The sequence below is a fragment of the Callospermophilus lateralis genome, chromosome 1, assembly GCF_048772815.1.
Source record: "Callospermophilus lateralis isolate mCalLat2 chromosome 1, mCalLat2.hap1, whole genome shotgun sequence".
NCBI lineage: Eukaryota > Metazoa > Chordata > Mammalia > Rodentia > Sciuridae > Callospermophilus > Callospermophilus lateralis.
The window spans coordinates 99,467,576-99,491,003 of NC_135305.1; the positions used below are offsets into that span (position 1 = coordinate 99,467,576).

The 23,428-nt window shown below is 38.4% G+C and overlaps 1 protein-coding gene across 1 annotated transcript in view; it reads right to left on the bottom strand.

Annotated features, from left to right (window-relative positions):
* The window catches only part of Nudcd3 (NudC domain containing 3), a 109,286-nt gene that overhangs the window by 82,988 nt on the left and 2,870 nt on the right, over positions 1-23,428 (bottom strand). The window contains exon 2 of the mRNA XM_076836600.2: positions 20,525-20,850. Within this exon, the coding sequence (XP_076692715.1) occupies positions 20,525-20,850 (326 nt within the window). The remainder of the gene's footprint in view (positions 1-20,524; positions 20,851-23,428) is intronic.

Sequence of the window (23,428 nt, forward strand, 5' to 3'; positions counted from 1 at the left end):
GCTTGCCTAGCATGTGTGAGGCACTAGGTTCAATCCTCAACACCACATAAAAATAAATAAAATAAAGGTATTGTGTCCATTTACAACCAATATTAAAAATAAAAAAAAACCTTTTTAATATGAGAGGAATGTTCATGGTACATTATCTGCTTATGAAGAGTTCTATGATGAAAAAAAAAAAAAAAAACAAGCAAACTACCAGAGATATATTTCTGAAAAGTGACAGTTCCCCAAGAAGAGTCCTTCAGGAAGGACTTCAGAAGGCACTGAGTCACAGGAAATATCAGCTCCCTGCATGTTACTGCTTCTGAAGACATGGAGGTGAAAAATAGTGATAAAGATGATCCTGACCCTCTGCAGGCCTAGGCTAATATGTGTGTTTGTATCTTAATTTTTAACAAAAAAAGTTCAAAAATTCAAAAGTTTAAAATTTAAAAACAACAACAACAAAAGCTTATAGATGGGCTGGGGATGTGGCTCAAGCGGTAGTGCGCTCGCCTGGCATGCATGCGGCCCGGGTTTGATCCTCAGCACCACATACAAACCAAGATGTTGTGTCTGCCGAGAACTAAAAAATAAATATTTTTTTAAAAAAATTCTCTCTCTCTTTAAAAAAAAAAAAAAAAAAGCTTATAGAGCCGGGCACAGGGGTGCATACCTGTAATCCCAGCAGCTCAGAAGGCTGAGGCAGGAGGATCGCAAGTTCAATGCCAGCCTCAGCAACTTAGCAAGGCCCTAAGCAACTCAGTGAGACTCTATCTCTAAATACAAAAAAGGGCTGGGGATGTGGCTCAGTGGTTAAGTGCCCTTGCCTGAGTTTAATCCCCAGTACCCAACGTCCACCAAAAAAAGCTTATAGAATAAGGATATAAAGAAAGAAAAAATTTGTACAGCTATACAATGTGTTTGTCTAAGTATTATTACAAGAGTTGAAAAGTTTTAAAAAATAAAAAAGTTTATAAAGTTAAAAAGTTATAGTAAGCTAAGGTTAATTTATTATTGAAAAAGAAAAATTTTATCAACAGTTTGGCCTAAGTGTACAGTGTTTATATAGTCTAGAATAGTGTGATAAACATAATAGGCCTGTATAGTCACTCTCCACTCACTCACGTACTCACCAGAGCAACTTCTAGTCCTGCAAGCTCCATTCAGGGTGAGTGCCCTATGCAGGTGTACCATTTTTTATCTTGCTGTACTTTTCCTATGTTTAGGTCTGCAAATACTTACCATTGTGTTTCAACTGTCAACAGTACTTAGGACAATAACATGCTATACTGGTATATACCCGAGGAGTAATAGGCTTTACCATACAGCCTAGGTTTGTGGTAGGCTTAGCTTCAAGTAAGCACACTCTAAAATGTACACTCAACTCCTAAATCACTTAACGATGTTTTTCTCAGAACTTACCTCATTGTTGAGCAATATGTAACTGTATTGAGCTTGTACTGAAATTTTTAATTAAACTATCTCATTTAACCCTTACAACAGCCTCCTTTTTTATATATAAGAAAATTAAACCCAATGCAATGAAGGAATCTACACAAGGCCAGATTGCTTATCAGAGCCAGAGCTACCAATCAAATGTAGCATTTTCAGACTCCAAGATTTACACTCTATACCACAAGATTTTTTAAAGTAGGCCATGTGCAGTGCCATATGCCTGTAATCCCAGCAACTCAGGAGACTGAGGTAGGAGGATTGCAAGTTCAAGACCAGCCTTAGCAACTTAGTGAGGCCCTAAGCAACTTAGTAAGACACTGTCTCAAAATTTAAAAATTTAAAAAGGTCTGTGGATGTGACTCGGTGTTTAAGTACCTCTGGGTTAAATCCCTGGTACCCAAAATAATAATAATAATAATAATAATAATAATAATAATAATAATAATAATAATTTTAAAGGGGAAAAAAGGCTGGAATCAGAAGATAAAAGATGAATGTAATGATTTAAAAGGTAAAGAAGCAAAACACAAAAAGAGCAGGAGATAGGCACTTTTCTTGCTCATCACTGGGACTGGCTAAAAGTATAAAGGCACATACAGGCCCAGCTTCTGGTTTCTAATCAAAACATCAAGCCTCTTTAGAGAAAAGATCTACTCCACAGTTAAAGTAGGGAAACAACATAAACCTGGAACATCTCATGGGTAAGAACAAAAAGAAGTGCTTTGAAATGATGATTACATGTCTAAAGACTACATCAACTAGGGGCTGGGATTATGGCTCAGCAGTAGAGTGCTTGTCTAGCACATGTAAGGCCTTGGGTTCGATCCTCAGCATCACATAAAAAAAAAAATGTATTTTTAAAAAAAGACTACATCAACTAGAAGGAACAACTTGAGCAATAAAATATGTTAGCAATGGATCATAAACTATGGGATAAATATCAACAAATGTATACTAATATAAACAAACAAACGATGAATGAATAAATAAGTAGAAGAGAAAAAAGAACTCTTCCTTTCAGGACGTTAAACAAAAATTTAAAAATGCCGTTGATTTGCACTGAAGTTCTTACACTAAGTCCCAACAGACCAGACCAAAATAGAGTCACTCATGCTAAAAATCACCCAAACTAAACTCTAAAATGGGCCAGTTTAAAAAAAAAAAAAAAGGCAATTCTAGTCAACCTGAGTCAGTAGAATAAGGAACTCTGACAGTCTATTTTTTGCTCCATATCTGCTTACCTCAGCCATTTTCTATCAAACCAATCCCCTTCTCAGCTCAAGAGAACACTCATTCTATTTCATAAAATAAGGTGTTTCCTGATTCTTGAGTCACAAATAAAAAGCCAATTTGATCTTTAAACTAAATTCATTATAATTTTTTCTTTTGACAAGTATGATTATAGTTAATAAATGCAGAATGGTGAAAATATAAAATAATTTGGCAAACACCAAAGTAAATATTGTTTCAGGCAAGAATAATCAATGGTTGCCAAGATTAGTGGGCAAAAGTCTGTTGAAAAACAATATTTACTTACTCTCAGAGTATCTACCTATAAGAAACTTATTAATAACACTGGGAAACATCGTAACTACATGGTAGAAAAAAGCTGGCAATCACCACCATCAGCAAAGTGATCATAGTTAACATTAGCAAGAATGAGCCAAATGAACATTGTGAGCCTCTTGACATGAGGTGACCATAACATAGCATCAGTTCTGTGGTATTCTTACCCAAAATATGTAACATGAATATAGTCATAAAGAAGCATCAGACAGAACTATAATAAGTTTTGTCCGTGTGCTCCCGGAGCCTATAATCTTAACAACTCGGGATGCTTAGGCAGGAGGATCCCAAGTTCAGGCCAGCTTCAGCAACTCTACAGGATCCTGTCTCTAAACATAAAATAAAAAGGGCTGGTGATGTGGCCAAATGGTAAGGCAATTAGGTAGTTCTCTTTAAAAGTGTCAAGGTTATGAGAAACAAGGACTAAGAAATTGTCCCAGATAAAGAAGGCAGAGGAGACATAACCAAAAATGCAATGACAATAACAGATTGAACCCCAGACCAAGAAAACAGGATATAACTGGAACAATGGGAGAAATTTAAACAAGGTCTACAGATGAGCTAATAGCAGTCCCTGGTTATAAAAGATGCTAACATTTGGGGCTGGAGCTGGAGTTCAGTGGCAGAGCACTTGCATAGTATATATGAGGCACATGGTGTGATCCTTAGCACAGCATAAAAAAATAAATAAAGGCATACTGTCTATCTCCAACTATTAAAAAAAAGGTTAAAAAAAAAAAGATGCTAACAACATTTGAGTAGCCAGGTGAAGAAAGTATGAGGATTTTTAATATGGTTTTTGAAAATTTTTTGATAGATCTGAATCATCAAAGTGTTTTTTTAAAAGCAGATCATCATCATTATCATCAGACACTGACACTTACATTGCTGGTCCGTGGTTAGCCAACAACAAGATGGCTCCATTCACAGCTGCCAGCATATAAGACACATGCTTGACCCTTTCTCTCCAGAACCCATGGCTTCTGCTCATGGGACCAGAGCTCCAGATCTCATTTTGCAGTTCACAGGATAATGAATCAACTGATCTAAGATGCCCTACTCTAAGGGATCTCAAGAACTCTGCAAGAAAGACTTGCCCCCACAAGTGTGCTAAGTTGAAGCCCTACATCAGTCAGATACTCAGATGCTACTTCCACAGTAAGTTCCTCAGCTTAATAAAAACACTGAAAACTCAGGACACTACAACTCTTTCAAGCCTGTTCAAAGTTCAAGGCCATGGGAATGTGGTCTGCTCAGTCATGGGCTGTCACACAAGGGCCACATGCATTAGGGGAAGAGAGAGATGGGCAAAAGTACACACATCAAAAACCAGAGACTCGGGCTGGGGTTGTGGTTCAACAGTAGAGCATTTCACCTAGCATGTGGGAGGCACTGGGTTCGATCCTCAGCACCACATAAAAATAAAATAAAGGTATTGTGTCCACCTATAACTAAAAAATAAATATTAAAAAAAAAAATAGAGCCTCCTCTGACCTCACAGCCTGAGGCTCAGTATAGAGTAGAATGGAGAAATGGCCTCAGGACTCCATTCACAAGTAAAAAACAACTCAGAATTGCTCTAAGATGATGGGAAAGTAAAGAATATGCATAAATATTTAGAAAAATGAAAAAAGTCAAATGTTGGGCTGGAGTTGTGGCTCAGTGGTTGAGTGCTTGCTTCACATGTGTGATGCACTGGGTTCAATTCTCAGCACCACATATAAATAAATGAATAAAATAAAAGTCCATCAACGACTAAAAAGTATTTTTTAAAAAGGTTAAAGATTGCTATATGAAACCATTCATGAGCTATGTTAAAATTCCAAAATTGATCATTTTAAACATGAGTTTTAACTCCCATCATTAACTTGTTCAGCTCTTTACCAAGTGCCCCACTGTGTGCCAGGTGCTGGGCTCTCCAGTGAACAAGTAGATAAAATTCCCACTTGCATGGGAAAGTAAGACAACGCCAAATGGAATGCCTCAGTGGAAAAGACAACGCCACAGTGGAAAAGTCAGTGACATCAGCTTAGGGCCAGTGATGGAGCTGGCTCAGCTATGCATGCCTGACTTGTCTCCTCCATACTCTCTGCCCACAGAAAAGAGCACAGCAGTAGGAGGGGCAGAAAGAAAAGATACAAAGGGCAGTGTACAAATGGACAGATACATGGCGAGTTGGACGTGCACAGCCACCACGCACAGGACAGAAAGCAGAGAACAACAACTCAAGGCAACCACAGAGCAGAGATGGCACAGAGATCCTAGATATGCATCTCAGTGAAAGGGCAACAAAGTCTAACAAAAGCACTCATGAAGACTTCAGGACACATTAGAGCTGCAGCAGCAAGTCTGACCTCAATGGTGCTCTGCTTCCAGGATTCTCTAATCCTGGACCTCAATCCATTAGCTCCCAGGCTGGCTCTCCCAGTCCCCTTCTTGCTCCTGTAAGCAGAGTCTCCCTCCTCACTCTCCTGGCCCCTCCTTCCTCACCCGAGCAGAAAATTCTTGTGTCCACAAAATCCAGGCTCAATCCCAGGACCTCTTCTTTCCTCTTCCTGCAGTCTCTGCCTCAATGATACTCATCCAATCTAAATGCATCTAAATGCTAATGACTTTCAAATGCTTTTCAATTCCCTTTCTCCCCAGAACTCCAAACCCATGTCTACTGGTAACACGACGTAGACTGGTGGGTCAGCTTCTCAGATCAGCAAAGCTGTGTTGCTGGCCAGAAAAACCCACAGAAGTTCCCCCTCCTATGCTTTTGTGATTATCAGATTCATCCTTCCAGCTGCTTGGCAACAAAATTTGAGGGGGAGAAAAATATACAGTTACATATAAAATTTTCTAAGTGTGAAAAACATATAATTTATTACTAAATATAGTTATTATATAGCAATAAAATATCATTTATTACTAAATGTAATAAATACTAAACAGTCTACCTACCTAGAAAATCTTCAGCAACCAGTAAGAGAATTCAGTATTTGGTGTACAGAACCTATTGAATAGAAACATTAAAATTCTACAGAACATCATAAAACAAATTTTGAGTAAATAAGACAAAAACTGTTCTTAGAAAGTATAAAAATGTCGGGGCTGCTAGCACAGGTGAGGCACTGGGTTCGATCTTCAGCACCACGTTAATTAGTTAATTAATTAAAGTTATAAAAAATATATATTTAAAAAAATAAAGTATAAAAATGTCAACTTTGGGCTGGGGATGTGGCTCAAGCAGTAGCGCGCTCGCCTGGCATGCGTGCGGCCCGGGTTCGATCCTCAGCACCACATACAAACAAAGATGTTGTGTCCGCCAAAAAAACTAAAAAATAAATATTAAAAATTCTCTCTCTCTCTCAAAAAAAAAAAAAAAAAAGTCAACTTTCTCTAATCCAAAACAAATTTGATGTATTCCTAAGGAAAATTTCAACAGAATTTTCATATGAAAAAATTAATTTCAAAGAATAGTCAAGAAAAGTCAGGGGGTGGGGGGGAGATTAAACTCCAATCCTATCAAGTGTTAAATGTATTATAAAGCCATGGTAAATTAAAAAGCTCAATACCAACAAACAAATAAATGGTTCAGTATTGATCAATAAACAGAACAGTAAAGGGGAAAAACCCAGAAACATATACAATGCCAAATTAGAATCTAAAATATGTCAAAAGTGAAGGGAAGCCCCGTGTGGTGGTGCATAGTTGAAATCCCAGCTACTCAGGAGGCTGATACAAGAAGCTCAAAAGTTCAAAGACAGCTTGGGCAAATTAGGAAGACCCTATCTCAAAACTCAAAAATTTAAAAAAGGGTGGAGAAGGCTGAGATTGTGGCCAAGCAGTAGAGCTCTCACCTCACACGGGCGGGACCCAGGTTCAATCCTCAGCACCACATAAAAAAATAAAGACATTGTGTTATGCCCATCTACACCTAAAAAATAAATGTTTTTTTAAAAAAGGTGGGGTGGTGGAGGTGTGTAGCTCAGAGGTAGAACACTCCTGGGTTCAGATCCAGTACCAAAACAAACTTAGTGGCATTTCAAAGAAATCCAAAGAAAAAAAGGTAAAAGTAACCCAGAAATGGGTTAGGACCCCTTGCTAGAACTTGGATGGGATCAGGTTTCCTCAGACAAGCTGGCAGTGGGAGCAAACTGGTAGAATCTCTCTGGGGCTAATTTAGTAACATCGATCAAAACTAAAAACCCTTTGACCAAGTAATTCCTGTTCTGGGAATTCATCCAACTGATACTCAATCACATGTTCCAAGAAACACAAGCATATTCACTGCAGCATCAGTTAAGACACTGGCAGATTAGAAACAATTTAAATACACCCCCTTATACTCATTCAAAAATTATGTTAATGTTTCTAGGGTGGAATACTATATGGCAGTTAAGAAAAATCTTGGCAACATTTCAAAGTCACTGGAAAGCCTCTAAAAATCCATACATGACATGCAGCCCTTTTTATTTTGAGACAGGATCTTGCTAAACTGCTGACAGTCTTGCTAAACTGTTAAGGCTCGTCTTGAACTTACGATTCTCCTGCCTCAGCTTCCTGATTCTCTAGGATTAGAGATGTGCACCACCACCCAACAAAGAAATTTTGAGGGGTAAAGAAAAAGAGAAATAGAGGGTTAACTATTAGCTACTGGTGTTTGCAGTCTTATTTGTAGTCTAATTTAAACAACTTTTTAAAATTAGGACACTGAGAAAACTAAAATTTAAGACCAATTAAGTCAGATCTCTCAGGAGAGAGCCCCAATAATCTGCATTTTAAAGCCCCAGTGATTGCAAGGACAACCAACCTGGAGAATCTCAGAGTGAACCATCCTAAGACAAGCCCAGCTTCCACTGCTCATAATCAACAGGAGCATGAGCCATTTTTCTTAACTACAAACTGGTAAGCAAACAATCTACCTCATGGAATTGTAAAGACTGGTAAAAATCCACCTGTGCACAAAGGAAAAGGGTGCCTAGCAACAGTGCTACCTGCTTATCAAGCACAAGTGTTCACAGCACATTTGGGGATGCGGCAAAGTCAATACTCACAGATGTGGTGTGTGTACACATATACTGTATATAATAGTAAAGTATACACAAACACACACACACACATATTTACAAAAGAAGGTATTGACAATGGCTACCTGTAGGAAAAGCAATTCACTTTAATTACACTTGTAACTTTCAAAAAATGTTACTCTCTTAATCAAACTCCAGGAAATAGGGCATAGGACATGTTAAAGCATATCATGGGTAACCATCAGCAAAATCAAAAAAATGGCAAAGCCAACAAACAAATTAATTTCTTTTTCTTTTTTTGTTTGTTTTGCAATGCTGGGGACCAAATATAGGGCCTTGCTTGTACTAGGCAAGAAAGCACTCTATTACTGAGCTATATCCCCAACCCAACCTGATTTCTTTTAAAATAAATTATTTTCTTGGTCTTGGAGATTGAACTCAGGCGTACTAGACCACTGGCTACATTTCCAACCCTTTTTATTTTGAGACAGGATCTTGCTAAGTTGCTGAGGGTCTTGCTAAATTTGCTAAGGCTGGTCTTGAACTTGTGATTCTCCTGTCTCAGCTTTCTGAGTCTCTAGGATTACAGATGTGTACTACCACACCCCACTTAACAAAGAAATTTTGAGGGGTAAAGAAAAAGAGAAATAGAGGGTTAACTATGAGCCACTGGTGTTTGCAGTCTTATTTTGTAGTCTAATTCAAACTATTTTTTTTTTAATTAGGACACTGAGAAAACTGAAAATTTAAACACTGGCTGAAACCATTACCAGATGAAATGGTATAAGGCAGAATTTGCTTCAAAATAACACAGGACAGGGAGATTTGAGGTATTGCTTGACAATGAATACAAAGGAATCTTACACTTTTACATCTACAGTGGTTTCTATTTCAAGTTCTAACAATTTTTTGTGAGGTATAAATATTATCTTTTTAATGTAGAGGGGGAAAAAGCCCTACCATAAAATATAGAAAAAAATTCAAATAAGTTTTTTGTTTTGTTTAGCTTTAAAAAGTATCTCTCAGATAATCTGGTAGTAATTGCTTTTTTCTTCACAAAGCAAAGCAGATCAATCTATGTTCAGCCCATGGATGTAGTACCACTTTAATTTCAACACCTCTAGCCCTACTAACTGTAGGATTTTAAGCAAAGCACAACAGATCTCAATTTCCTCATTTACAAAAAAAGGATGATCAGTGATTCTCAATATTTTGAAATATACATTTTTTTCAGGTGATAGTATCATGCCTCTTCCTTCCTCCCCAACCTGTCTGCTCCCTGAGACCCTCCAACTCTGATGTGCCAGAACACCAGGTCATTTTCTTTTTTCTCCTTAAATATATTTTTTTTTAGTTGTAGGTGAACACAATACCTTTGTTCATTTATTTTTATGTGGTGCAGAGGATGGAACCCAGTGCATTACATGTGCTAGGTAAGCGCTCGACCACTGAGCCATGACTCCAGCCCACCAGGTCATTTTCTTTTCTCTTTTTTTAGTTGTAGAAGGACACAATGCCTTTACTTTACTTATTTTTATGTAGTGCTGAGGATCGAACCCAGTGTTTCACACTGAGCCACAACCCCAGCCCTACCAGGTCATTTTTTAATACAGCTTCAGTACCCAACAAACTCAACATAAACTGATGCTTTCTTTAAAAATGAAGCCAGTAAAGCTGTATTACAAGATAAAAATAAATGAATCGCAAAATAAAAAATAAAAATGCAATGTGTCTGGAGGGAAAAAAGTCCTCTAAACAATCCATATCAAGGTTTAGCTGACCTGTGCTTTAAATCAACTCCTCTGAAGGCCTCTTATGCCTGAATTCCCTTAGAGATGAGGCAAGAGTCCAACTTTCTCCAGTAGTGTGACTATATAAGCAGCAGCAGCCCAAGGCCCAGAATTCAGGCCTCTGTCTACTCTGAGAATCCACCTGAGGAACACCAAGGGGTACTGATGTCAAGATAAGTGATGAAACTGTAAAATAAGGGCTAATTCCCCCTCCCTGCCCCTAGCAATCATCCTAAAGGTGTTGATATTTAGAGGTGGGCCTTTGGAAGATAATTAGGTCATGAGGGCAGAGTCTTCGTGAATGGGGCTTGAAAGAGGCCCCAAGGAGCTCACTGGTCCCTTCTACCACAAGAGGACTCAGCAAGAAGATAGAGGTATATGAACCCAAAACTGGGCCTTCACCAGATGCTGAGTCTCATGGCACCTTGATCTTGGACTTACAGCCTCCAGAACCATGAGCAACAAATGTCTACAGTTAATAAATCATCCTAGCTATAGCTATCATATTTCATTACAGCAGTCTGAAGGAACTAAGACATTAAGTAAATCCAAAGAAACGGTGCTAAGAAAAGAAATCCACCACTAGAGTACTCCCCTTGCACAGGGCTAGGAGATAAGAAAGGATGGATAAGTCTGCCCCCATCACTGAAGACATGGGAATAGCCATTTTTTTTCCCCAAAGGGAAAAAAATGAAATGAGGTGCAAATTCAGAGAAGACATGATTACCTGCTGGGCAAAGCAGAGGTGCACAGCACTGGAGAGACCTTGCTGATGAGGTAGAAATGAGTGCAAGCATGAAGGAGAGTGAAGAGACTGCAAAGACTAAAGCAGGAGGGAAAAAAACAATGGAGATGGAGCATCTGCCAAGGGTGCTATTAGGAAACCCAATCTTTCTCTTCCAAACAATGTCATTCACTTCCCAAGAAGCATGTAGGTCCCTGTAATAGCTGGGCACAAATGCACACCATTAAAAATAAAAGAAAATACCAGTTTATATGGTACGAAATGGTTCATAGGTCAAATAGTTCCATGATACCCTCTTCTCACACTGCCCCTACTTTGCTTCCATGTACAGAGAAGGAAGGATTGCCTGACTGGGCACAGGCTCATGAAGGTGCCCATTCAATAACAGCATGGGAGCACCATGTCTTTCAACCAAGGGACAACAAGACACCCAGTCCCAGCACTCAAGGTGACTATTTCCAGATGATAACTGACATTATTTGCTACTCTTTTTTCCTTCATTTTAAAAGAATTCTGTTCATGTCTTATACAAGGAAAAACTCAAAACTGGCACAGCCTTTCAGATTTTCGTCAGCATCCCAGCACCACCAAATACCACTAACATTCTACTGCCTTGCAGTGACACCTGCAGGTCAACAGCCTGAACTACAAGTACTGTGAAGCTCATGCTGTCAGCCAACATCAAACCTACTGAGATGGAACCCAAAAGGCAGACCCTAACAGGCAACTCTTGCCTGATTATGACTGAGATGTAAGATGCTGCAGACTGTGTGTCCCACTACCTCTGCAGTGCTAGTCATGCCTACAAGCACTGGTCACTGATCAAGTACAATATAAACCCTGAGACTCAAATAGTATTTTCACAGTTTTGTCTATAGACAAAGACAACTCTTGAAAAACTGAGAATATTGTTAAGTACATTCTCCAATACTATCCTGTACAAATAGGAAAATTTTTCTGTGCCAAATTTTTCTACTTTGAGGAATAAGGTAGCAATTTAAGTACTGGGGCATTCTTCAAGGTCTCATTTTATTACTCAAGCTGAAGTTAATCTTGAACCTGTGGGCTGAAGGGATCCTTCAATCTCAGTCTTCTAAGTAACTGGGACGATAAGTATGCACCACCATGCCAGGCTCAGCTCTGGGGCATTTCTGATCTTTCCTTGACGTGTCCAAGCAATGATAGTAGAGCAAGTGATAATAGCAATGATAGTAGACCAAGAATGAAATTTCAGGACAGTTGCAGCTTACTAGCTGGGAAAGTACTAAAATTAGAGTGATGGCAAAATTAAGTCAGACATATTGGCACATGCCTGTAATCTCAGTGGCTCAGAAGGCCCAGACAGGAGGATCATGGGTTCAAAGCCAACCTCAGTGAGGCACCAAGCAACTCAGTGAGACCCTGTCTCTAAATAAAATACAAAATAGGGCTGGGGATGTGCCTCAGTGGTTGAGTGTCCCTGAGTTCAATTCCTAGTACCCCCCCCCCAAAAAAGTCTAATTAAAATTCCCTCACAAACCCCAAATCAAAAAAATAATTGTGATTTTATTATAAAAATACTATATATAAATAAAAATATATACTAGAAAACCTTTAGGGATGAACACTTCCAAGATTGCAGGGCCTGAGGGTTGAGACAAAGAAGCACAGTGAAGTCCAGGATGATGCAATGTCTCTAACATGATTAAGGACTTTCATGACAAGACTGTATTTGCCCAAAGTCATAAACTATATTCCAAAACAGAGTGCACTGTTCTGTCATGTAAATTATACTTCAGTAAAACACAAAAAAGTATACCACAAACAATAACAAACAGCTTATAAAAGACATGCAAAATATAAATACATAAAATCTTTATTATCTCTTGTTAATGTTTATTTCCTGTATGTTCTTTATTTTTTAGTTATAGATGGACAGAGTACCTTAACTTTATTTATTTATTTTTATGTGGTGTTAAGAATCAAACTCAGTGCTTCACATATGCTACGCAAGTGCTCTACCACTGAGCCACAACTCCAGCCCCAAAATCTTTATTATCCTTATTATCATTTTTTTCTCCAGTTTCTATCTGAATTATTTAAATTAAATAAGTACATGATATGACTTTATTGTAGAATAAAAGAAAAGAGTGTCTGCTAAAGAAATATAGAACCAGCAGCAAACATGGGCCCAACAGGGGTTTTAGAAATAGCAATCTAGGACCTAGGTTGTAGGCAATTAACTTTGGACACAGTACCCAGAAGTGTGTTCACAGGAAGACTCTCTTAAAGTATTCAATTGACAGCAGGACAGAACTACCTTGGACACTGACAGAACAACCTGGGGTCCAGATTCAGACAGAATGCAAAAAAAAGATGAACTTTCAAATTCCACCAAAATATGTTTTAGATGCAGCATTCTCTAGATTTGTGCCTCAACTTGCTATTTTGTTCATGAAAAAACAGTAATTGAAGAGAGAGAAGGCTTCAGTCCTTGGTAAGTGCTGGAAAATCAGGATTCTTACCGCAGCAGTCCAATCTGACCCATAGTGAATGCTACCAAGCAGAAATGTTAGTTTCCTGAAACACACCCAAGTCTTCACTTTATACTAGGGCAGAACTCACAAAATTAACCTGAATTTTAACCCAGAACCAAACTCCATGATTCAAGAACAAAAAAGTAGAATCTCTACAGAACAATAACACAGCTATTCTAGTTTGTTAATTGGCAATCAAAAACAAATTTCCTTTGAAAACTATAAATTATAGGGGCTGGGGATGTGGCTCAAGTGGTAGCGCGCTCACCTAGCATGCGTGAAGCACTGGGTTAGATTCTCAGCACCACATAAAAACAAAATAAAGATATTGTGTTCACCTAGAACTAAAAAATAATATAAAAAAAAGTGAAGAAAACTATAAGTTATAAAATACAAAAAAAAACATGTATAAAATATATGCTCACTGTAGAAAATTTTAAAATACAGTAAGGGACAAAGATGAAAACATATTCATAATTTCTCCACTGTGATAACCACCATTAAATATTTACTTCCTTCTAGGCCTTCCTTTCCTCTGGATGTATATAATTTTAAATAATTTTCAAATTTGGTACTAGTTTGAATTCTCCTTTTCTCACTTAACATTATACCCTGAAAACATGTTATCAATCAGGGATCATCCAAAGAAACAGAACCAGCAGCAAGATAACCATCTCCCTTGCTTAAAGTTGGCCAATTATGGTTTTTTTTTTTTTTTAAAGAGAGAGTGAGAGAGGAGAGAGAGAGAGAGAATTTTAATATTTATCTTTTAGTTATCGGCGGACACAACATCTCTGCTTGTACGCGGTGCTGAGAATCGAACCCGGGCCGCACGCATGCCAGGCGAGCGCGCCACCACTTGAGCCACATCCCCAGCCCGCCAATTATGGTTTTACCCATCATTTACAAATCCCTTCACAATACCACTCAGATGAGTGTTTGCATAACTGGGGACTGTCGTCTTACCAAACTGACATATAAAACTGATCATCACAATATCCATGTCAGCAATCGTTTCTTTTTCTTTTTTCTTTTTCTTTCTTTCTTTTTTTTTTTTGCAGTACTGGGAATTGAACCCAAGGGTACTTGACCATTTAGCTTCATTCCCAGCCCTTTCATTTATTGCTGATATCAAGACAGTTCTTATGGTGAAGACAGAAGATCAAACCAGCCATAATATTCCCTTAAGCCAAATTCTAATCCAAGAAGTTCACTGGATTAGACAAAGAGAAATGAAAGAAAAGGAGAGGGGATGGGAATAAGAAAGACAGAAGAATGAATCAGACATAATTTTCCTATTCTTGTATATGAATACATGACCAGTATAACTCCACATCATGTACAGTCAAAAGAATGGGATCCTAATTAGAATAACTTATACTCCATGTATGTATAATATGTCAAAATATATTGTCACATCTACCTAAAAAGAAAAAAAAAGTCTAATCCAAGGCAAGGCTCCAACTCTCTTCACTTCTATGAAGGTTAAGAGAGGTGAGAGAGCTGCAAAAGGAAACTTTGAAGCTAGCAGAGATTGGTTCAGGAGATTTAATGAAAGAAGTTATCCCTTTATCAGAAGAATGCAAGATGAAGTTCCAAGTACTGATATAGAAGCTCCAGCAATTTACTCAAAAGACAATTGAAAAAGGTGGCTACAGGACTGGGGCTGTAGCTCAGTAGTAGAGAGTTTGCCTAGCACATGTGAGGCACTGGGTTCAATTCTCAGCACCACACATAAATAAAGGTTAAAAAAAAAAAAGTGGCTACATTAAACAATAGATTTGCAATGCAGATAAAACAGCCTTTATTAGAAAATGCCATCTAGGACTTTCTTAGCTAAAGAGAAGACAATACCTAATACCTGTCTTCAAAGTCAAAGGACAGGTTGACTCTCTTACACACTGATGGTGACTTGAATTGAAGCCAGTATTCATTCACCATTCAAAAATCCTAGGGCCCTTCAGAATTAAACTATATCTACTCTGCCTGTATTTTATGAATGGAAAAACAAAGCCTAGATGACAGCACATTTTTTTTTATATTTTTTTAGTTTTCAATGGACCTTTATTTTATTTAGATGTGGTGCTGAGAATCGAACCCAGTGCCTCTCATACATGCTAGGCAAGCATTTCACCACTGAGCCACAAACCCAGCCCATGATAGCACATTATTTACAAGATGATTTACAGAATATTTTAAGCCTACTATTGAGATCTACTATTCAGAAAAAGACTCCTTTCAAAATATGATTGAATTCATCAACAATGTACCTAGTCACCCAAGAACTCTGATAATGTATAATGAGATTAAGTGTTTTCATATCTAATACGATGTTCATTCTTTAACCAATAGTCAAGGAAAAATTTCAACCAACTTTTTTTTTTTTTTTTTTTTGCAATATAAGGATTGAACCCAGGCTTGCTTTACCAATGAGCTACATTCAAGCCCCCTTTTAAATTTTTTATTTTGAAACAGGGACTTGCTAAATTGACAAGGCTGGCCTTGAACTTGTGATCCTCCTTTCTCTGCCTCCCAAGTAGCTGAGATTATACATATGCACCACTATTTCCAGCTAATTTCAACTTTCAAGTCATATTATTTAAGAAATAAATTTTGTAAGGCTATAACTACCATGATGATTCCTCTAATGGATTTGAGCAAAGTAAACTGAAAACCTTCCATAAAGGATTTGCCATTCTAGATGCCATTAAAATAATCTGTGATTCACTGCAAGACGTCAAAATATCAATATTAACAGGAGTTTGGAAGAAGTTGATTCCAATCCCCATGCATAACTTCAGGGGTTTAACACTTCAATGGAGGAAGCAACTGTATGCAGATGCGGTGGAAATAGAGAATTAGAATTAAAAATGGAGCCTGGAGATTTTACTGAATTGCTGCAATCTCACGATAAAACATTAACAGATTTGTTTCTTTACAGATTAACATTAACAGGAATTGTTTCTTATAAATGAGCAAATATTCTTGATGGAAATTATTTCCAGTGAATACAACTGAAATGAAATCCAAGGATTTAGAATATCACATAAACTTAGTTGATAAATCAGCAGCAAGGTTTGAGAGGAATGACTTAATTTTAAAAGAAGTTCTGTCTGTAAAATGCTATCAAAACAGTATCACCTGCCACAGAGAAATCTTTCATGAAAAGAAGAGTCAATCAATGTGCAAAACTCACTGTTGTTACCAAGTATGGTAGCACACGCTCATAATCACAGCAGCTTGGGAGGCTGAGGCAGGAGGATCTTTGGCTGAACACTAAACTGCCCATGTGTAGTGTGTGATTCCATGAGGCAAATTCAAACCACCCTCAACAACTTGTCAATGTCCTAAGCAACTTAGTAAGACCCTGTCTCAAAATGAAACATAAAAAGAGCTGGGGGGACTGGGGTTGTGGCTCAGTGGTAGAGTGCTTGCCTAGTATGCATGAGGCACTGGATTTGAACCTCAGCACCACATAAATATAAAATAAAGATATTGTGTCCACCTAAAACTAAAAAACAAATATTAAAAAAAAAGACAGAGAGAGCGAGCTGGGGATGTGGCTCAGTAGTTAAGTGCCCCTGGGTTCAATCCCTGGTACCAAAAAAAAAAAAAACACTGTTACCTTATTTTAAGAAATTGCCACAGCCACCCCAACCTTTAGCAACCACAGCAGCCTTCAACATTACGATAAGACACTTCCACGAACAAAAATATTATGACTTGGGGATGAGGCTGTAGCTCAGTGATAAAGTGCTTGCCTCACATGTGTGAGGCACTGGGTTCAATCCTCAGCACCACATAAAAATAAAGATACTATGTATTCATTGACTTAATGAAAGCTCAAATGATCGCTAGCATTTTTTATTATTTTATAAGTAAAAGTATTTTCTAATTAAGTAAGGTATGTACTTTTTTTAGACATGATGCATGGCATTCATAATATACTACAATATAATGTCAACATAACTTTTATATTCACTGAGAAATCAAAACTCTCCTGTGGCTCATTTTATTGCATTTTTTTCCTCTATTACAGTGGTCTAGAACTGTACTAGCTGGGGCTTCCCAACTTATAGACAACAAATCAAACACCCAATCTCTGAGGACTTCTTCCAAAATTTTTTGATGTAATACTAGAATAAATAAAACTGAAGTGCACATCACTAGAGACTGACTGTCTAAGCCTCCCACACACACCAAATTCATATGTTGAATCCAAACCCCAAAATGGTGTTATTAAGAGATGGTACTCCGGGTCCCGATTAGGTTAAGGGGTTTCCCCATGACTGGGATTAGTACCATTTAAGAAATACTCTAGAGAGCTCCCTTATCCTTTCTACATGTGAGGACATAGTGAGAAGACTAAGATGTATAGACCTTCACTAGACACTGAATGCCAGAAACTTGATCTTAGAATAATGGCCTCAAGAACTGCGTACAATAAACGTCTACTATTTATAATTCACCCAAGCTATTTTATTTTGTTACAGCAGCCTTAACACAAACAACTATGCCTATTCAACCTTCATCTTCTTGTCTGATTTCTTTAAAGAGAAGTACACATAGAACTCCAAAAAATTGCTTAGTGGGGCCTGGGTTGTAGCTCAGTGGTAGAGCACTTGCCTAGCATGTATGAGGCACTGGGTTTGATCCTCAGCACCAAATAAAGATAAATAAATAAAGGTATTGTGTCCATCTACAACTAAAAACATTGTAAAAAAAAAAAATTGCTTAGAGGTCCCTTTAGTCTTTGGTTGAACACTAAACTACACATGTGTAGTGTGTAACTCCATGAGGCAAGTAGAAAATACCTGGGTAAATGATCTAGATGATTCCTAGAGTTCACACAGGGCAGTAAGATGTTCAAGTTTTAACAAGTCAAAATGGGAAGACCTAACTGAACACCCAAAGCATTCCAAAATAGATATTCCAAAATCGCTCCAGAATAGAAGGTACCAAGACATGCCTTAATAAAGCTTGAAAACAAACTTTGAAAGATAATGCTGATATGCAAACAAATTTCCTACAAAAACAAACTTAACACTCTTTAAGGGAAGAAAATGAAATCCAGAGACTCAACAACACACTTCTCCTAATATCTAACATCCAATCAAAAGTTACCAGACATATGCCAGGCGTGGTGACACACACCTGTAACCCCAGTGGCTCGGGAGGCTGAGGCAGGAGGATCATGAGCTCAAAGCCAGCCCCAGCAAAAAGTAAGGCACTAAGCAACTCAATGAAACCCTGTCTCTAAATAAAATACAAAGTAGGGCTGGGGATATGGCTCAGAGATTGAGTGCCCCTGAGTTCAATCCCCTGTATCCCACTCCACTCCCCCAAAAAAGTTACCAGACATGTAAAGAAGTAGGAAAACATGATCCAAAATTAGAAGAAAATTCAGTTAAGAGTAACAAATCAAGAAATGACTGAGATAATGGGATTTGCAGATAGACTTTAAATACCTGAATGGCTGACTAGCTACCCATACGGATAAACAAAAAGATTTAAAGAAAACAATATTAGAAGAAATCAAAGCCACAAAAAAGAATCAAAGAGACATGTAGAACTGAAAAACACAAACCAAAACAAAAAAATGTACTGGATGAATTTAACTAAAGATTACAGACACTAAAGGAGAAAAGATAGTAAACTTGAAGAGAGGACAACAGAAACTATTTCAAAGGAAACACAATGAGAAAAGAAATTAGGGGGTGGGAAGTAAAGATAAGAGCTAGAAGCAGCTCAAAAATCCCCAAACAAAATAAACACAAAGAAAAGCAAATCATAATCAAATTTCTGAAACTCATGAAGTATATGAAAATATATTAAAAGCAGCCCAGTGGGTAGGAATGGGGAATATATCACATACAAAGGAATAAAGAAGTTCCACTCACTTCTCATCAAAAACAAGGCAAGCCAAAAGCAATGGGATGACAATCTTTAAAAAGCTGAAAGAAAAAATGTGTCAACCTGAAATTCTATCTCCACAAAATTATCCTTAGAAGTTAAGATGAAATAAAGGCACTTTTAGACAACAAAAGCAGACAGAATTCATCACTAATAGATATGCACTACAATAAATGTTAAGAAAGGTCTTCAAGCTAAAAGGAAACATCAGAAGTCTCTCTCTACCCTAAACCCCCACTTTTGGACTCCAAAGCTTTATTTTGTACCTTCTCTTCCAGAACTCCATATTCAAGACCTGTTGCCCTTCTTCATCAATGTGGTTTCCCATACAATTTTTTTTTTTCTCTGAACACCATTATTTAGCTTGACCTTTAAAACTGTAGTCTTACACTGGGCATGGTGGCACATGCCTATAATCCCAATAGCTTGAGAGGCTGAGGCAGGAGGATCACAAGATCAAAGCCAGTCTCAGCAACTTAGTAAGGCTCTGAGCAACTTAGTGAGACCCTGTCTCAAAATAAAAAATTAAAAAAGGCTGGGGATATAGCTCAGTGGTTAAGTATCTCTGGGTTCAATCCTTGAAAAAAACTGTAGCCTTACCCTATCCTGTTCTTTATAGAACTTCATATCAAGTCATTACAAGTTTTTCAGTTGCTTCATTAACTAGAAACTAGATTCAACACCCCCCCACACACAAAAATCCTGCCATTGAGTACTACTATAATGCACCAACCAAAAATATGGGGAGGAAAAAACTTCACCCAAAACAGGTTGGAGTGCAAGGCACGGGAAGGAAAAAAAAGAAGTAAAGCAAGAAGCAGTTCTATCAAAGAGGAAAGAGTAAATTTTTCTAAAAACAAAGTAGGTTAGGAAGATCACAACTGTCCTGCAGACACTACCCCAAGTCACACACAAGGCCTACCAGCTCTCCTTACCCAGACCACAAGGAAAGACTGCATGACTCATTGATGTTATATGGAAAACATCTCCTGAAAACTAAGTACAATACAGCACAAGCCTTGATGCAGAAAAACCCAGTGGCATATTCAAGCTCTGTCACTTATTAGCTGCTTGACCTGCTGTTCATTTAAAATTCACAACAGCCCTATGAGACAGGTCCTATTAGGATCACAAGATTACAGTGTTTACCCAAAGTAATGCATTCAGGAAATGGGAGAGAAAGGATGTGAATCTAGGCCTCCTACATTGAACTGCCTCTTCAAGTGTACATCATATCTTGAGCATGTGACACATACCCTAGCAGTGTTCCTACAGGGAGAATGTGAAAATCAAGATGCTCATGCTAAACCTCTACATGTTATGTCTAATTCTGGCCCTGGCCCTCAACTGGTTAAATGATTGTGGAAAGATACTACCCTACAAGGGAGAAAAAGAAAGAAGACAAGTCAACTGTATTCCCAGAGCTAAGTAAATACCGAGATAAAGAACTGGTGCTTTACAAATGAGAACTAATATGGATAAACCCAACCACCAGTTGTTAGGAGAGAAAGAAGGAATCTGCAGAGGAGGATTTCCTACCTGGGGAGCGCTGGTGGTTCCTGAGGGACTACAGCAGCACCAGCCGCTGCTCCTGGAGCTTCTGCCTCCTCCAAGCCACCAGCCACTTCCTGTTCAGCATCCTGTGAACCTGGAGGCTGCACTTTCTGTGTATCCCCAGGCCCACCTAATTCTGCAGGAGAGTCAATCTCTATTTCCTGAACTGGGACTGGGACCGGTTCCTTCTCAGCTGTACCAGTTACCACAGCCTTGGCTTCTTCTTCTTCTTTTCTTCTGATTTTCTCTTCAAGTTCCTTCCTTCTCTTCTCATCATCCTGACGGGCCATCTGATCAAAGGTTTTAAATACCTAAAATCAAACAGTAATCCAGCAGTCAGTTCATTTGCCCAGTACCATCCCACACATCCTGTAGAAATATAGCAAAAATAAAATATAGAATAAAAAAGAAGTAAACAGAAAACTTTTCTTTGGAAAAATGGAAATGTGCTGCAACTTCACCAAAAACCTTTAAGAGTAAAGTATCAAAATCAACAAAATCAAAAACAAGCTAAGACTAACAATATTTACATAGATGATCTTAGCTATCATAATTTTTATAGGCCCCAATCTTAGTCACAATGCAAAGAACATTCTCCTGGTACTGTGGGTCTGTGAAAGTGCCAACAACTCAGACTCAAAAATGAAAGATGAGGGGCTGGGGCTGGGGCTGAGTGGCAGAGTGCTTGCCTAGCATGTGTGAGGCACTGGGTTCAATTCTCAGCACCACATATCAATAAATAAAATAAAGGTTCATTGACAACTAAAAAATTTTTTTAAAAAAATGAAAGACGAAAATATAGTTGAACTTCAATCCTCAAAATGCACCTAGGCTAGGCTGGGGTTACAGCTCAGTGGTAGAATGCTTGCCTAGCATGTGTGAGACACTGTTTGATCCTCAGCACCACATAAAAAATAAATTAAAAAAATAAAATTATTTAGCTGGGAGCCGTGGCACACACCTGTAATCCCAGCAGCTGGGAAGGCTGAAGCAGAAGGATAGCGAGTTCAAAACCAGCCTCAGTAACAGCAAAGCACTAAGCAATTCAGTGAGACCCTGTCTCTAAATACACAATAGGGCTGAGTCCCCCTGAGTTCAATCCCCAGTTCTCTCTCTCTCTCTCTCTCTCTCTCTCTCTCTCACACACACACACACACACACACACACACACAAAGTGTTTAAAAAAAATGCACCTAATCTTACGGAACTGCTGCTACCCTCTTACACTGTGAGGGCTGAAAGGAGGCATGGGCATTCGATTCTACAAACATCCACTGTGTGCCTAACAATATATGAGGAACACAAAATCAACAACTTTCTACGTTTGCAGATCTCGTGTGTAGACAAGTCCTTATCATTTTCTGTATCTTAGTCATACCCCTGAAGATACTCAGACTCCTCCATCAAAAAAGTATAAAGTTAAAACAGATCCACACCCAACAACTCTGATACAAGAGGGGCATGATGGAATACTTGATATCCTGTCAAGACTGCAGGCAGGAATGAGCACTTCTGATGAAAGAAATCAGAGGAAGTAGAAAGGGGATCTCAATTGGACCTGAAAGAAGAGGCATATCTTCCAAATGCTACAGCTCTAAGAAGTAGGCTCATCAAGAAACAGAGCCTCTGTAGTAGCTGAAGGAATAGCTAAGAAACTAACGGGAGAAACGGGTGGGAGTCAGACTCCAGAAGGCTAAAATGCAGAAGGCATTCAATAACAATGTCTGTACACTACACAGGAAGAAAGAACAAAAGACAGGTGCTACTATAGGAACTGTGCTGAACAATTATAAAACACTCTTGAAAATTCTGTGAAGAATGGGCTGAAGATGGAGCTCAGTGGTAAGAGCACTTTCTTAGCATGCATGAATCCCTGAGTTCAATCCCCATTGCTAGAAGAAAAATATTAAATAACACAGGAAGAATACTCCACCAACATTCAAAAAATGAGGACAAATAAGGTTCAGAGGGATCAAGTAACTCACCCACAGTCCTGTCAATAAAAAGGATAGTAAAAAATTACACATGACACAACAAGCAGCAAAAGGTAATGTAAACAGAGGAAAATAATAAAATCCTATAAGGTTAAAAACTGGAGACAATCCTAGACCCATTTCTATTCTGCAGATAAGTGGAAGTCCTGACTCATTTCTCTCCAACATTTCATCCTGACAACAGCTCAGGTCCCTTTGCCCTCAGAGCCACTCCACCTCTCAAAGTCCTAGATCTACTTAACTCCAAAAAGCAAAGTAGCAAAGAATCTCTCTCACAACCTAAAACTTCTAACACAGGACCCCCACTGTGGGGGATCAGATGGTCCTCAGAGTGCATACTACCTCTGCTACTCAGCACATCCAACCTTCTCTGACCAGCACAACCTAGAAGTACTCTCAAATTACAAAGACCTCCCAGCTACCACATGTTCTAGTACTCATTTTAGAGTCACAGAATACTAGATTAAGAGATATACCCGACCTCCAATTAACCTCCTCACCTGACAATAGGTGAAGTGACTCTCCCAATATTTCCCAATAAGCTATATAAGGAACAGGACACAGCAGGCTTTCCCAATTCTTATACTGAGGACTTCTACTTAGCAGCACTTCTCAAACTGAACTCCAAGATAAACACCAAGTTACCAAAAATGGCATTTTCTTAAAACATACACTACCTTATGGAATGGAATACAATTTTCACATATATCATTTATGCTAAGGGTCCTTCAAGTTGTACATCCATACTTGCTTAGACTGGGAAGAAATGTGTGAGACACCCTACACTAACTATACCAACAGTCCTCTCCCCAAAATATCAGAGGAAAGCTTTCAAGTTCCAGAAAGCAGTCCAACAACACTCCCATCCAACCCATCTTTGCCTATGTTCACAGAC